The sequence below is a fragment of the Amia ocellicauda genome, chromosome 4, assembly GCF_036373705.1.
Source record: "Amia ocellicauda isolate fAmiCal2 chromosome 4, fAmiCal2.hap1, whole genome shotgun sequence".
In the NCBI taxonomy this organism is placed as follows: Eukaryota; Metazoa; Chordata; class Actinopteri; order Amiiformes; family Amiidae; genus Amia; species Amia ocellicauda.
The window spans coordinates 41,979,598-41,997,475 of NC_089853.1; the positions used below are offsets into that span (position 1 = coordinate 41,979,598).

At 39.0% G+C, this 17,878-nt stretch overlaps 1 protein-coding gene across 1 annotated transcript; it reads right to left on the bottom strand.

Moving 5' to 3' along the window:
- Positions 1–8,986: 8,986 nt before the first annotated feature.
- Positions 8,987–17,401, bottom strand: xkr7b (XK, Kell blood group complex subunit-related family, member 7b). Its single transcript, XM_066702917.1, has 2 exons — positions 17,206–17,401; positions 8,987–10,345 (listed from the first exon to the last, which is right to left on the bottom strand). Exons 1-2 carry the CDS (start codon positions 17,327–17,329, stop codon positions 9,402–9,404), a joined length of 1,068 nt encoding a protein of 355 aa, XP_066559014.1. The 5' UTR covers positions 17,330–17,401; the 3' UTR covers positions 8,987–9,401.
- Positions 17,402–17,878: the final 477 nt, after the last annotated feature.

Sequence of the window (17,878 nt, forward strand, 5' to 3'; positions counted from 1 at the left end):
TGATTCTGCGGCTAATGATTTGCCAGACACTTATTCTAAAGTTGTGTTTGTAAGCAGGGTAGGGGACACATGTGTTAAACAATATCCTGTTCAATGACACACAATGAATCTGAAATACTGTATCTCTGCTGATAGAGGCAAACAAACAGGCTTATTTTAGGGGCCACAGAGTGGACCCTAGGTGACAAACCAACACTTCAGTAAGGGAGAAAATGTTAAATACTTGCAATATATATTAAAATCCTGAGGGACATTTAATTTCTTAACATTACTTCTGCAGATAAAAGCTTTTGAGACTATATATTTAACTTTGTATGAAAATGTGTAGCTTGGGCCTAGTTTAATATCTTTAGTGAATCACTGGTGCACTAATAAGATCTCTGTACTGGATTCATTCTGAGAGGTTATATGAAAAAAGTTTCTCGTGTTATACAATGGGAGCAGCTTTAAACGTCTGCTTTCAAAGATTACCTCTAAATAAACATCCTCCATCCTCCTTCATTCTTCACACAATACCACCAGTGACCAACAGGGGGAGTGCCAAAGGTTTGTGGCTATACAGGGTACTGATTTTGTAAGTAAGTAATTGAACCTATATAAAATATGTCCGATATAAGTGTTTTTTATATAGAAGTTTCCCAAAAGTATTGAGTGTATAAAAAGAAAATCGGTTTGCTAAATTCAACTTCAATTACATACATCTTAAAGTTAATCATAGTTTTGCAACTATTTGCTTTTCTGCAGAACAAAATATTAAAATCAAACTAATTTATTTGCTTCTTGGGGAAGATAGTTTCACATTTAAATTAGTGTCAATCTTCATTTTCACCTGCATGTGAGTTCTATAAAATGATTCAACTAGACATAAGCTGATGATACTTGCGAAACAGGAACTTTTCATTTTTTTCAAATGGAAGGCCATTATTAAACAAGGAACTTTTTTAAGTGTCTAAACCCTTTGTGGTTCACCTATTGGCACACAGTGGAGACCATGTCTATTTCTGCATGAATGTATTTTTGTATAGGAAACTTTAATTTAATACTATACCAAAATGTGGAGACCATTCTGTTGTGAATAATTTGATTACACAGTTATTATAAATATAGAAATAAATCTGGGGTTTAGCTAACAATATTTGATTGGCATGGAGCAGGTGACTCAATTTAGAGTCCACAGATTTTCTCAAAAGTCTAAAATATGTCCATCTGTTTCTCTTCATAACCACTCATCTGGTATTCAGGTGTCTGCACCCTCCCACAAAATGTGTAGATAATTTTGGTTTTCCCATTTTGTTTATTGTTTAATTCATAGAAAGAGCTCGGCGACGACAACGGATTTCAAAACAATGTATTTGCTTCTCTTAAAGAATGCTAGCAAGACACAATGTAGAAAATAACACAGAAATGTCTGAATCGCTGGCTATACAACAGCACTAATCTGCTTTTTTTCTTGTTTTCTTTACTAAGAAATAAATAAAAAGACAGGTTAAAAAGCTATACAAAAAATAACAGCTGAGGTAGATAAAAAAATTACTTAAAAAAAGCAAATTCAAATACATATAAATAAACAAATACATAAATAAATAAATAAATAAATAAATAAATATTCACATGGCACATTTACAATCAACCGTATTTTACAAATCGTGTTAGGAAGGATCTATGAAAAAAGGATATGTGGACACACAGCTTTTTGCCAGATATAACACAGAAATTAGGAATTCAGACAGCAAACTAAGGAGTGAGAACACTTCTGTAATAACCATGGGTTTGATGCACATTTGTTCACCTTTTTTATTTTCATTTCCTAGCATTCCCAAAGAAAATGAATATGAGATGTTTTTTAACATCATCCTTAGTATAATATTTTGGCTGGGATAATAAACAAACAAACAAACAAACAAATAAATAAAGCAAAAGACTGAGAATAAATATTTACATTAAAACATCAGCTGCTAGGCTACAAAAGTGTATTCAATTAAATAAATTCTAAATTAAATGCAATGAAAACATAACTACAGTCTACTTGTAATATTTTATAATGTATTTTTGCATCTTTTGTTGATCACACCTACAGTTACCAGAACCTACTCTGATGCATGGACATGCACTCTCTCTCTCTCTCTCTCTCTCTCTCTCTATATATATATATATATATATATATATATATAATTTATTTTGCATTTTTGTTATTCTCCTCCCTTCCCTCAACACAGTAGGGAGCCAAGTCTGAAATATTGGCTGTGTAGTTTATTATTTGTGAAGGTTTTATGGGTAATCATTTAAAGAATGGGATGTATTTATGCTGTAGTGGACTGCAGTAACACTTCTGAAAGCCTCCCAACCTGTTGTTGTGACAGAGTGATAAACGAGTGTGATTTTTTTATTATACTCTGAGCAGGGAAGTGCATTCTTAAATACTCCTTATTCTCTACGTGGCGAGTCACGAATGCTGGGATCGCACAGGGGGAGATTTACTCTGACACTTGATTTGGAAATATCTCGCTCACCAGGTTTAGACATAAATTACCGGTGTGTTTTCCTGTGCAAATTCCTTTGCGTTTGTAGGGTCTGGGGCCTGTTAACGGTTGAAGCTGTAGTTGCAGGCTGTAATGAAAAATAATGGATTGTATGGTGATGGATAGATACATTGTAAAACCCACAGGCGCTGGGTAGTTTCACATGCTCTGGGAAAGAATATAAAAAACTTCCAATAATATGTGCAGGCTGCTACTATAAACCAGGCTTCCGGCTGTATGTGGGATTCACCTTCCTATCATAAAGCATCACATCCATATTCTGCAGTAAAGTATAATTCAGTTAGGTAAAGCCCTATACAGTAGAATCAGCTGCTTTCTCCTGCTTTTTTTTTTGGTATAAATGATGAGTTTTCTTGTTTTATCTCAACTGTCTCTGTACAAAAGATGTTTGATTCGCTCCCCGTCTGCTCCCATTCTCAGAAATGTCACCGTGTGTCCAGAAGAGGGCACTGTTTGACTGAGTCTGAGCCCCGAGAGGAGCAGTGGTCGAAGCAGGGAGCTCAAGTGGGTCGGAGAGATTCACATCTGGGTCAGTAAGAAGGGTGTCATCCCTGTCTTACTCTCACTGCTGGGAAAAGGTTGCTTCTGCACTGAACTATTCTCTGTGATCAAACTAACCCACTTTACAAGTCCCAAACCCCCGCCTCCTTCTTCCCCCCACAGAGACGTTAATTGAAAATAGGCATGCTGCCTGAATTTGCTTTATTTCGGCAGATATATAGGATTTCACTTTTCACAAAGGATTTTCATCAAAACGGTTATTGAAAAAACAAACACAGGAGTTTCTTTAGAGCTTTGAAAATAAAAAATGAAATCAAAAACAATGTTTGACTTAATATAAATAAGTCTGCATGATCATTTGTGTGACACCAGTTTTCTTTCCTTGGCTGTTAGACGAAGAATTGTGTGTTCCTTAGAACTTTGGCCTCTTTTTCAGAAGCTGCCATTAAAACAAGGCCCCCGTTGTGCAAAAACGAAAAGTACAAATCTGTATCGAACACCGAGAAATATCTTTACTCAAAGTCTCAGCTGGGTTCTAACAATTAATGACTAATGACTACATTTTAGTTTTTCTAAATGCCACTGAAAAAAGAAAGGAAGTTATTAAATGGAAGTAGAAAACAGTGTCAAAGACTACAGAACACTAAATGAATCTTAAAAGTAGGGTTTGTGGCATTAGATATAAGCTACGCCGCTGATCATTACAATGGGAAAGGGTCTGTTTTCAAACACCGCATAACCACTACTGATGTTTTACATCACTCTCTGTCTGGTGGCACATATTGATTGTGATTCTTTTCTTGTGACGAAGATGTGACTTCCGCCGCAGGTGAAGAAACACTTGCAGGCGCTTGATTGCGTGTAAATGTGGATGACACACAATGCCAGTAGTATGATATTTTGTTAATGGGGAGGCGATGACTACATTGCTACACTTTCCCATCTGAGTTAGGAGGTACACTATAACCTCTACACCTGAAAACAGTTGTGTCAGATACTGTAATTTGCCTTTGCAACACAAAACAAAACACAAAAAGATGAAAAAAAATAAAAGGTCCAGGATTTGTACGCATCTTCTTGTTTTGCATGAGGTGGACTTTATCTGACATGTTAGTATTCTCTGGCTTCCTTCTCCCGAGCAGGATGTTTACTTTGAAACACAATGCAGCATGAGTAAGCGAGAGCCCGGCTCACGTTCTGTTCTTGAAAACTGAACGTCACCTTCCTTCTCGACACTGACACACTCAGCAGGGAGCGAGAGTGGGGTGGGGGGGTGGGGTGGTCTACACTAACCTCTGGACACAAACTGTTTGCTCACCCATGGTTATACATAAGCACCTTATGAATTCAGCATTAGAAACATGAAAGACAGCTAGGGTTTACATTGCAAAAGCGGAAAAAATAAATACATTACATTAAATTAATTTCAATTAAATTAAATGAAAGGGACAGGATATATTCTTTAGTTCTGCATGCATGCATCTCCACAAGTTGTTCTTTGCCAATTGACTGTGGAGCTCTGTTCCGTTCCATCTTTACCTTTGACTGAAACGCAGCTGGTGTATCTTGTGAGTTTCTGTTCGTATTTGTCTCTCTTTGTTGTTCATACAGCGCAATTAGCTCATCCTTTTAGCTCAGCCTTTGTTCCATTGTGTTAACACACTCGCACACAGCCCCACACGTCTGCAGAGCACCGTGGAGCCAATCATTTCAATACACAGCCGTAACTCTGACACCCACCTTGTTTAAAATTATTCACATATCACTACATCATTTTCAAGAAGGAATATTACCCCCCCCCCCTCCCCCCAGCACACACACCCACACACTCGCTCTCTCCCTCCCACCCGGACCAGTACATTGTTGCACGCAAGACTCTAAACAAAACACAGTCCCCACCCCAGAAATGTACAAAGCCCACTTTTTGTGATCTGGGCTATGCTTAGGTTACCAAGGAAACCAGAAATTTTGTGTCTTTTTCTTCCCCCCAAAGCCTGCCAGGCTGTTTCCATAGAAAACACCAAGTTAGGTAACTTCTCATTTGTGCTGGCGTTTTTTTTTTTTTTTACTATTTAAAAGGTCTGCAGTATTCAGTTTTAGAAGGAAGCAGAACGTTTAACAGTTTGCTACGGGCGTCCGTGGCATTGGGAAACAAAGCTCTATATTATTGGCAGTTTTATTTTTATGTTTTATTGTTTTGTATAAAGAACAGATTTTAACAATTTAGCATCTAAGCTAGCTATTGTTTTTTTTGTTTTTTTTGTTTAATGGTTTGACCTTGGGTGTGTCGATGGGTACAATTCCTCATAAATGTGTCAGTGGCAACAGACAGTGGGACCCATTCTGTATGAGAGCCACATTCACAGCCAAGCTATCTTGGTCAGATCGGTTCTTCTGAACTTGTGTCCTTGAGAAACTGACATTTTTCAATCTCTATACGTGGCAAGCTTCCAAGATCAGGACAGAGTTTTTTCTTTTCTTTCTTTCTTTCTTTCTTTTCATTTTTTTTTTTTTAAAAGCCGATGCGAAAAATAAAAAAATAAAAACAAGCGTGTAGGAATAATCTGGAGATTCCGAGGCAGAGCTGGGCTTTGTCTAGGTAGTCGAGTACTCACAAACATATCAGTAACTCAGCTACATTATTTCTCCCCATATTCACACAGAGCAGTTCCATTCAAATGTGTGAGTAGAACACAGGTCAAAGAATGAAATGCCACAAATGCATCAGGTCCTTAATAAATACATAAATACATACATACATACATACATACATACATACATACATACATACATACATAAATACATACATACATACATAAAATTAACTGAGTTTGACTCCAGTAAAGTTTTAGACATTTCTACCAGAAAGCTTGGCATCATACATGTCATTTAGCAGCTGCTATCATTTGACAGCATCCAACTGTGTAGAGTTGTGTAGTGTGTAGTGAGCCATACACTGCACTCAGACAGATAACCACTAAACTCATTATATTTAAGTACTCAATCGCAAAGATCATTACTTGTAAATGTTGCAGGAAAAATCTGTTTGGATGTAATGCCATTATTTGAACAGTGACTCACTTTACTTTGGGAAGCCTCTCCTGAAATGTCATTGTAAGGTTAAAAGAAGAAAAAATCCCATTCCATTGCAGATAGCTTGAATTTGATTTTATGGGCATGGTTGTAATGTATTCCGCATTTCTGAATCATTGTGTCAGATAACAGAGTCGCCAAGGCCACTTGAAGGACTAAAATAGCTCTCTCCTGCCCAAAGTCAATCCATACGATTGATATTTACAGCATATTTCTCTTGAGCAAAATACACTCAGTCTTGCTGATTCTTTAAATAATAATTTTATATGAAACAATGTTTTAGATCTGATTTAGTTCAAAACAGCTCTATAGCACCCTATAGAATTCACTTTCTTTAAAGGAAACTCAAGACAAGGTTACAGAGTTCATTAACATATTCAATATAAACACAGCATTGACTTTATATTAATAATAACATCTGCTGCTCTTGGTACATAATAATAATGTAATGATAATATGCAAAGCTGCTGTGCAACAGGTAAGTTGTAGCAGCAATAAGTCCAGTTTTGGCTTGTCAATAATATGTTTAAATAAAGCCTTGATTAAATTAAAGCTTGATTAAGTAACCAAAAACAATTAACAAACAAAAAACAAAAAATCCCACTTCAGTATTTATGCACAATTTGGGTCCTTTCAGTGTATTTTAGTTTTTCAATGTATTGTAGCCTATGACTCCACAGGGGCTTGTGCTTTTGTCATTTTAAATAAAAGCCCATGCATTAACTCTTTGGACATGATCTGAAAGTGTATTCGTTCTATTTTTTAAAAAATGTACAGAGATTGAAGCCTGTTTTATAATTTGGAACAAAATGAGTTTAGTGGTTCCCAGTTTGGTCTCTAATAGCCTGTTGTACAAAACCCACAGGACAGATCTGTAGGCTTTGACACAGCTGGAAGTCTCCATCTCTCTCTCAGTATCAGCACCAGATTGTTTTTGCACACAGAGAGAACAAACTTTTTGCGTGCACCATTGGTTTGCTGCATGGTCAGGGCTCAGGCACGTTGGCAAAGCATTGTGGGAAGGACGGGAATTAAGCCTGCTCGTCCCACCTGGACTTCAAACGTCAACAAACGCTGTCATAGCGTAGCAGCACCATTTTATGACAGGCTGAATGGTCATCTCAGCCTATTGCGATGTACTGTTTGTAGCTGCTGTTGAAATACAATGACTGATATTCAAGTAATGGTTTCGTGCTTTTCAAAACGATCCGGCTATATTCACACAAAAACACGAACTGAGAACCAGACCATGTCAGTAGCCATGGTTACGGTGGATGGTTACAGTCCCCCTGTTTTCAATCACATGTGGAAACTTTCTGAAGTTCAGCACCAGTATATATGTATATATTTATATATCAGCAGGGTTACACTCTTCAAGGTTTGTGAATACTGCCAAGGCTAAATCAGATGAGATCCGCCAATTGTCATTCTCTTACTCTGAAAGCTCTCACCCAGCAACAGACACAACAAAACTGTGATCACAGAAGAGGAGCCCACACAGAAACAATACCCAACTCACACCGCGGGATGCTGTCTCAAACATACTTTGTTCTTACAATAAAAAAAGTACAAGTTATCATTGATTTATTAATGTGTTATTATAATTATCATCCTTATAATAATAATAATTACTAGATTACAACTGTTATTACTGTTGTCTTTATTGTTACTACCAATTTATAATCATTCTTATTAACATCATACTTCTTTCAAATTTTATTAGATTTTAATTAATTTTTAAAATTATTATTATTATTATTTTTTGCAGGGAATAGCAACAGTCTGACCATGGCCAGCAAATAACAGTAAGGCTTCACTGTACCGATGTTCCTTGAAGTGGTGATTGTACCAGACTCAGATCTAGCACCAATATTCAGGTCATTGATACTGAGTCCCTGGTGAAGGTCTGTGTAAAGCTATGGTCCTATTATTATGTGAGCGTTGTATTCACCACTGCAGAGCGTCTGCATTATCCCCCTCATCACCTCCTCCCTATCCTGCACCCATAAGCTGACCAGCCCTACAGATCAGACCCGTTCTTTAACTGTAGAAATGTCAAGGCAAAAACTTGTAAGCTGGTTTTTCATATGGTAAAGACTGAGGAACAGAAATCTTGTGAGTAAAAAAAACCACAGACAAATGAATTAAACGCTCAGCTGCTGCAGCCTAATTGGATCTCTCTCTCTTTTTTACCTGCGTTTCAACCAACAGGACTGACAGATGTTAGGCCGCAGCTCTTTCAGAAAGCAACGTGTAAACCTCTCTTCAATTCGTCCTCCTTTTTTATTACTTAAAAGTTATGAAAAATAAACTAATACAAACACATCCAAGTCTTTCCACGTATTTCTAGCACCTAGTGCTGTGTGAGACAAATGCCCTCCCATACCTCTATTGATGTCTCTTTCAGTGATGTTGAAAATTGCAGCTCAGGGAAGATTATACATGGGTCGACATTTATCATAGCAGTAATGCAGAAGCTGTAATAAAAACAGTCTCAGACAGTCTATCAATTCACTTTAAATAATAATGATCATAACCATAAAATAAGACTCCACAAGCTAGGTTATTGTTTTTAAGGCTGCTAACCTCAGCCATTTTGCTACTGTACTTCTCCAACTACATTTTGATCACAGCTTTTAGAATAAGGATATACAATGTATATAATGCTGTTATCTTTAACTGACATAACAATGGTTTGGCCAAAACTGTAAACTTTTAGTTAGAAAACAATTGGATTGTATCTGTCACATACTCTACATTTACCCAAAATAAGGCAGACATACCAACTTGGTTTTATATATATATATATATATATATATATATAAATATTACAAGACATGGCCACTGAGAAACAAATTAATAAATCGGACTAACCCTTACCATACTGAAGCAAACCAACCTACAACCCTTTGCATATTAACAATGCAGTGCTACCATGGCAACTCAACAAAGGCATGTGCTTCACATCTAACACTGTCGAACCGCAACTTAAAATTCTCTTTTATTTGCCTTGGACAGCCAGTACGGAAAAGCATATACAAATCTGGCTGGCACCACCTCTGCAGCGATTTCCGGGGACTCCTTTTCTTGCACAACCTCTTTGCTCTCAGCTGCAAATGTGCCTGACCTGCCTGGATGTGGGACACTGGCACCCAGCCTTGAAATCCAAGCGCTCTGAACCCAGACTGTATCTTAACTTCCTGTACTCTCACCCTGGGAAAGAACAGGATACCTCACATCAGGTCTTAGACCTCCTTTAGGACACGGTTACACTGTGGTCTCGTACTCCATCACTTCCTTCGGGGCGCTAAGACTTCGGTACTGCAGTCGGGGAGTGACAGGAGAGGTGTACTCCAATGCCAAGATAGTCTTGCGGAGCCTCCTGTCGATGAAGTGGGCGTCCCAAGCTGGGTACCTCTTCCTAGGCAAGTCTATCCTAATGACTGGCCCTTCTGTCCGAGGTGTGCGAGGGACTGGTGTAGGAGGGACACTGGGCCTCACCTGAAAAACAGGCAGGCAGCTTTCTCTGTCTCCTGGTACCTGTTCCCTGTCCACACCCATAGTCCTCTGCAGAGGCCTAGGGGGGCTTGTTACAACATCAGGGGGCACCGCACAAGGTTCTGGCCCCTCGTCCTCCACACACCCCCACTGGGACCCAAATATGGGTCCATTCGGGTGTAGGAGGCAGTAATAAATAAACATGAAGAACATTCCAAGAGCGAAGCTGCAGACCACCACACAGACTATGATTAAGGCGCAGAAGTCTGTGGTCTGCGGTCCTCGGTAGAGGTACCAAAGCACCGTCAAGGCAGCGTTTTCCGTGAGGGTGATGAAGTAGTAGATGAACATTCGGTAGCGGGTCCGCCCTTCCTTGACGTTGAACCAGCAGAAGATGTAGATGATGCCCACCACCATGTTGTAGATGATCTCCTCCCACTTGGACATGCAGAAGTCCGTCTCCCCCTGGATGATCCAGAAGGTCATGATACACCAGTGGGTGACGATGAAAATGCCGAAGTAGAGCTGGAACACCGAGGCGAACAGAGCGAAGGCGATGGTGCGCGCTCCGATGGTGAAGAGGTGCCACAGCATCTGGATGATGACGGCCTTGTAAGACATGGACATCTTGTCGTCTCGGGAATCGCGGAGAACCTTCTGGTATGAGGCAATCATCCAGGCCAGGGAGACCAGAGAGGCGGAGGCAGACAGGCCTGCATCAGAGGGAGACAGAACAGCATGAACACCAGCAATCCCTTTTCAAACCCTTTTGTTTATGAACCCAGATGTCCAACAGTGACTGAACATTGAGCAAAACAGTCTGTTCATCAGAATAATTAAAGACCTGAAAACACAAGAATGAAAGGAAGAAAAAAGGAAAAAAGATATTTACTGTGGATGAAGATAAAGTCTATTGATAGGCCTTTTCAAAGGGAAACATGTTTTTAGCAGTCTGTTTACAATGGAAATAGCAGGTGCTCAATTAGAACAGAAGGGTACACCTAATTTATAAATGTACTGCTGGGTTTCTGTCATGTATGCCTCTGTTACCAGAGGTGCACAAATCCCTTGAGAAAGTGTCCATTAATGCGATGATGCTTATGGGACACTTTGATCAGGTCTAGCTTCACACTGAGTTAATGGCAGCCCCATGTGGAGCTACAGTGACCACTTTGCTCAATAATATTTAAATATTCAAGGCTTTTTGAGGCTTCGCATCTGTCCATCTTCCATCAGGAATATCCACCGCCTATGGCTACTGAAAGAATGTGTAGGAGATCGAAGTTCCTGAAATTAGCAGTGGACTGAAATTAACTTTTAGATGTTTAAAGCTGAAATCTAGTTTCTCACATTTAAAAACAAACACAATATAAATGTACTTGAATTGCCGAGACTCTACATTTGATAGTACTTTTTATTTCAGGTTAGGGCTAGATGATAATTGTCCCAGATTCATAGAAATGTAATTCAAACAGAAGTAAATCAGTAATTATATCATATTCCCTAAATAAGATGAAAACGCCTGTGTATAACAAGACCCTGCATGGGTAGCTAAAGCACACGGTGGATGATATTTAATTTATGCACATCCAGAACTTTGGCTGTGCTGATTTAGTTTCTGTAGAGCATTGTGACCACTTCTACGACTGCTGCTCCTGGACTATCAGCAGACGTCTGGAGGAAGAGCCTACTCTTGATTGTGCTGTTTAACTGCGGCTGGTGTCCTAACTCTAGTCCTCTGTAAATCCAGGGAAAGACCAGCCAGTGAAGAATGGCTCACACTACGAATTGAACCCTGGCTCTGGCACCAGAGGGGAGTGTGATTCTACAATTATAAAAGGGTCAGACTCCCTTATGAGGATCAGTGTGTCACCCAGCTGCACTTGTGCTTCTCTGTCAATAGGGGGTGCTCTAACAGCATGGACAGATCATATGGGAGGCTAGGCCACACTAGAAAGTGTCTTTCGGGAGTGCTAACTGTTAGTGGCCAGTACTTGTAAATGGGATGAAACAAGAACAGCGAGAACAATACATAGAATAATCATTTTTTAACATACCATATCACATTTAATTAAATAAATATGTCAATCAAAGGACTATACATTATGAATATGCTTACTTGTAATAATTCATCTTAAGAAATCATTTAATTTCATTTTCAATTAAAACAGATAAAAAACAATATTTGTAATGGATTTAAATAATGAATAACGTAATTCCAGAGTTCTGAAATAAATACAAAGAGAATAAAATGAAGTATGAAAAGATCAATTAATTTCATGCATTATGAAAATATGAATAAGAGACAAAGAGGTTCCTTTGAAGATTAAAAATGTTATGAAAATGTGAAAACGTTTCTGGCACTTTTTAATTTTTTACATTATAAGGGTAAATAAAATTCAGTTGGAAGGGCTACTCTCCAAATTCTTTTGACTTCACAACAAATAATCCACTCTCTCTACTTTATAAGCAGTAGGGGTAAATAATATGTTCAGAACACAACAGCAGCCACATTATGAGGCAACTTGTGCTGGGGAAGAATAGTATTGCTACACTGTGTGTAACACTGAAATACTGCCCCCTCCTTATTGTCCTTAACTTATGACAGATTCTGTATTCATATTGTGTGTTAGCCTGGTTTTCACCCCACCCACTCTGCTTTCTAAGCAATAATATAGGCTACATATATACACACACACACACACACACACACACACACACATATATATGTGTGTGAAGAATGAGTGAGGGAGAATAAGATAAAAAAGATAGAGAGAAGAAAAGAGACATAGAAAAAATGGAAAAAAGATTTCTTTGACCACAATGAGTCCATTTTAGGACAATCTGCTGAGTGTTTTACTCATTTTGAAGCTGTCATAAATATTTTATCCTGTTCCTTTCTCCCTTCCATTTGGAGGCGAGCCAGATTAGGGAACATCTTAATTAGCTGCTTGGCTGAAACCATTAGTCAATACTTCAAACATCTTTGGCTACAGTTACAACTGAAGTGTGTTCAAGCCATTGGGACAGAATGCCTGACAATCTTAATTGAATCTAACATCTTAAGGAACATATCTCGCAGTAGCATAAAGAAAAACCCGGGGAAAAAAATCAGTCATTCCTTCGGTTTCATCTGCTGCACAATTACCCAGCTACCTGTATTTAATGCTCAAATCCAGAATTTAACTTGTGCGTGTAAAGTGGGAATCTGAAGAGAAGGGGGAAGTGGTATTCTTTTTTAATCTCTTACAGTAAACTGGTACATTTGGCATGCCTTTAAGTCTGCTCGAGTTCAGAAAAAAGACATATGCATGCATACTGACTGTTTGGTGAATGAAGCACTCAGAAGACATGCAAAAACAGCAGGGTTTCCTTTTGTATTTTAAACTGATAATGGTTCAGAAAGGCACAGTAAAACCAAGCTATAAGTGCAATCACATCCAATGGTAAATTTACCTAGGCAAACCAGCATAGCGGTTGCTGGAGGTGGAATGGGATGGTATTTCTCCTGCCATCTAAAAATTGATTGCAGCCACCATTAAAACTGGGTCTGGGCCTTCACTCCTTCATACACAGTATTTGTTCTGTATTGTGTCTGTTGTCAAAGCTGAGTCAGCGAGGCCCTGCTTATTTGAGTGGCTTTAATTTAAAGATATTCACTTTGTTCTTGTCTCCTCTCCACTACTTTCTCTGAATGTGGGAAAAAACCTAAAAAACAAATATAAAACACCACGGACTTAACGAACCTCCCAGAGCCCCCTAGCGTGGTATGCGGACTCCGAGGGGGATTGGAACCCAAGGTTGGAAAGCACTGAGTTAGCGGTTGTCTAGGCAGCGGGCCTGTCCCTCAAGGCATTTGTGGCAGTGACCAACATGTCAATCAAAACAAGCAATGTTTCCAAAAAAAATTACCACAAGCAAGCACATCAACTCCTTAGACAGAGTATGTGTGATGGATTGTGACAATTAACAGACGTTCCGCAGTAGCCTGAATCGAAGAGGACTGTGGACAGAGACACATGGTGCATTTTTGGGGCCAACAGTTGAACTACTTCTCTTTAGAGCTAGCTTTCAGAAAAATGCAGAGGCCTTATGATTTTCAAAGACAATCAGTGCTTTCCTCCAGCAGAATAAAGGAGAATAAAAATGATTGCAGTAAACAGTGGATAACCATCTCACAAACCTGTGAAGCCAGCTATACGATAGAGCACGTCTATAGTACAGAGTCTAGCTGTATCATGCTGGGAGTTTCCGTAGTCATTCCTTTGAAAAATAATGAAAAAAATGACAGACTATAAAGCTTCTGCAGCTGTTTTAAGATGTTTTCCATCAATAAGGGTGGAATATGTTTTGCTAGCTACATCCCGACTTTGAGAACACGAATCTCAACTACTTAGAAATGGACAGCACAGTTTCAAGGAGCAGTGTCTTCGCTAATGAAGACTGACAGTGTGCTTTTTAGTTTAGGAGATCATTTCAGATTCTGAGCACAGAAGGGGAGGAATATATCTTAAATGCATTACACAGATGAGATGTGCTTTTGTGTTTTACAGAAATTTCTGCAGGACCTTACTGACGGGTTCATTGCTATTTATAATTATACCGTGATGGTAAGAACGTAGGGAAACTGCAGCAAAGGATATACATGAAGCTACTTCAAAAAGCCATAATCACTGCACAGAAAAAAAATGAAATAAAATGAGTCAGAAAATAACACCTTGTCAAAACGTTTGTCTTCCGAATATAGCTCCCTGTAATGCTCTTAAGGTTAATGGTTTCCTGTTTGACATTTTGGATCAAAACACTGTTTGGCGTGAAGTTTCTTGAATTCTTTGGAGAGCAATAACACTGGAAGCTTGTGCTATGGAGCACAAGTACTCTGCGTCGGCTTCACAAGTTAATAGGAAGCAAGGATCTACCTTAACAAATCCATCACCTGGGCTTAGAGTTACATGGCTGACTTTTCCTCTCTCCCTTTCAACAATGACTTGCTCACAGGATATGATTCATGACATAGTAGATGACAGGCTTGATTAAAACTGACACATAGCAGAATTAAGACTCATAGCATTTCTAGACCCATAACCGTAACAATGAAGCACAAAGAAATGATATGTAAAAAAAAAAGATTGCCATTAAATACAGTGAAGCAGCCAGATGTATCTGTCTGAACCCGGATTTGTATTTCAGGACTGAGAATTGATCACAGGACTCTAAAAATAATGAAGACAGTATAGAGACACCGATGCCTCTAGTCCAAACTGGAGACCTAATTCCTTTCTTCTTTCCCGTTCTGTTCTTGTTCTTCTCGGTTTCCTGTTAAGAGTCTTGGCAGGGTAAAGGATTTGACATCGTTCTCCTATGGGACTGCTGTTCGTTTGTGTTCGTGTCTGAATTGTTTTCTTTGCTGCAACCTGTGTCTACAAGTAATGAGAAAAGCTCACCGTTGCTCTTCACATGCGTTCATGAACTGAGCGCCACAGGTTTACTTTTGTAATATGTTTAACCTGTAGATACATTTTTTTTTTAATGCAAAATATGGAAATGGGGTGCTTTGCTCGGCACAGTCTGCTTTCTTGATGAAGCAGACCAGCCTTGTCAACAATGATTATAGGTACATTTTCTGGAATTTCAGAGCCAATTGCCCTTCAAGAAGCATGAAATGGATTAGGGCACTGCTTATAGATGAGAGCATTAACTCTGGTGTTTTTAGTCATATTCCTGAAGGAATTTGAGCCTGTTATAAGGATCGTATAGCAGCTTGTTATGTTATAAATCGAGCCCACCTTTCTTCTGTCTGCATCCACAGCAGGCTTGTGTGTTTCTATTAGACAATGTCAGTGAGTGACATTAATAACCATTACTGTTAATGTTTACATACATATTACAAGAGGAGACACACATTTTCATAAGATTGTATGGTTAGCCATTCCAGAGCGCTGTTTGGTCCAGATCGGCTGAGTTGGTGGTGCTTGCAACATGAATAATAACTTTGTGTGATTACAACAGGCATTGAGGGAAGAGGAATAAAACCTTATCAATACTTGATTCATTATCCTCCTAATAGAAAGCAGAAGCAGAAGAAGGGTCATTTTTTCTTTTGCCTGTTTTCATTACTTTTGATCTGAAATGTGAAATTGAACCATGTTTTCTTTTTTTTGCTACATTTCAACAAAGTTATTTAGACAAACCCAGTTAGTCCTATTTCAATTGGCAAATGTGTCTTGTGGCTCGGTTCTGATTTTGTTTGGTTTGATTTAGTCTCCTGCTGTAGGACTAACGCATTAGTTAACACCTTCAGTGCGTTCACTATATGTGGAAAACTGCACACAAATATGCATCCAGAATCAGACTCAACTCAATAATAGACTGACTATTACAATCATGGCAAATGACCTTTTTGAGAGAGCGAAAAAGCATCTTATAAATCAGAAGAGAAAATGACAGAATATGAAAAAGGCAGCCAGGAGCTTTACATGTCAAGGACGAATCCTAAAATCACATTCTGTGTCAGAGATAGAGAATATAGAGGAATCTACAGCTCTGTTAAAAACTAAAATCCTGCTATGATACCATCTCACTATTGTCCCGTAATTGAGGTCTAGTCCGTGTCTACCCCACTATTTCCTTATAGAGATCATCAGAGCTCTATAATAATGTACTTTACTTTGCATTGTAATTACAGAGATGTTAATTTAATGTTGCCTGGAAAATTGCTGTTTACTCACGCCACTCTATTTAGTGGATAATTCTTCTGTTGTGAAATGCCAGTGCATAAGGTACATAATGCAATTCCTGTACCCGTATTATCCTTAAAAGATAAGCACCTATGATGAACTCTGCATCAAAAGTTTTAATGCAAAAGGCTGTATTTGGCAGTTTTTATTTTTAATCCCTTCTTTAATTAAAGGACAAGTTTAGAATTTCATAAAATCAAGCACGTTTTCCGAAGGCCCCTAAGCTTTATAATTCCTCACCTGTAGCTGCAGCTGCCTGTTACCTGCCTGTTATTGTTTTCTACACTTGATTGACACACTGAAAACAGTCCATCAAAAAAGACTATAAAAAACAGGTGGGATAGACTTTTCTACACTTGACTGACACACCCTGACAACACACAGTACAAAACTGAAATCTATCCCACCCCTTTTTTTATATTGTCTTTTCTGATGTTTTCAGTATGTTTGCTGTGAGGGGGTTCCCTTTGACCCCTTCCAGAAACAACAACAACTACTACTACTATTTGTCATAATAGTAATACTACTATTTTACTTCTACCACCATCACTACTACTACTATTACTACTACTACTACTACTAATAATAATAATAATAATAATAATAATAATAATAATAATAATAATAATAATAATAATAATAATAATAACCACAGAAAGGCCAGTGGCCTGTCATCATTGCCCACAACAAAACTGAAAGCCAAAGCCCTTCAGGTAGGAGTCAGAGGCACACACTGCACAATGAATGTCCATCCCGAGGGAAACAATAAAGCCCTAATAGAGCCGAGAGAAGGAGTGAAGGAGAACATGTGGCCCGGGGCCTCGTCCTGGCCTTACCCTGCAGGGGCTGGATGTCGTTGCCCTGGATCATGATGCTGAGCTGCAGGACCAGCTGGGGGGCGCTCTTCAGGAAGGTCTCCAGCAGGCGCAGCATGTTGATGTCGGCACTCTCGAACATCATGCGCCAGTAGAAGTGACGCCGTTCATGTTCACCTCGCCAGCGGCTCAGGACGCCCAGGTACAGCGAGTGAAGGTACCTGCAAGACAGACAGCCCTGTTACACCTGCACCCCAAGACAGATGTTGGTTCTCCTAATGCAAGTTCAAAATCACACTCTCACATTAACTCTTAGCAGTTAGATTTAAAAAAGCAACCAAAACAACAGCCGCTGATGACGCTTGGATGGTGTTATTGGGGTTGCAGCAGAAAGGTCCCTAATACAAATTCAAACCAAGGTTTTTACTCTTAAGCTGTTCATTTAAAATCTGTTTTAAACCCAACACACATGAGTGCTTAACAATTTGCAGTTGTTTCACTACCTGCTGAATGCTAAACGTACCTCTGAGACAGCAGAAGACTAATGCCCCGTTTCCACTGGCTTAAGCTTTCAGACACGTCCAGGTTTTGTGGACGGTTAACTATCTGCTGCCAGATGTGGCCGTAAGCGTCCGTCACCCCACTAAGGAAATACTTTTCTTTCAGAAGCGAGATGTGTGCTTGACTTGGACAG

Coding starts and splice junctions, on each gene's coding strand:
- xkr7b (XM_066702917.1), bottom strand. CDS start 17,329: ATGATGTTCGAGAGTGCCGACATCAACATGCTGCGCCTGCTGGAGACC. Junction 10,346..17,205: donor CGACATCCAGCCCCTGCAGG/GTAAGGCCAGGA, acceptor CCTCTGATGCAG/GCCTGTCTGCCTCCGCCTCT.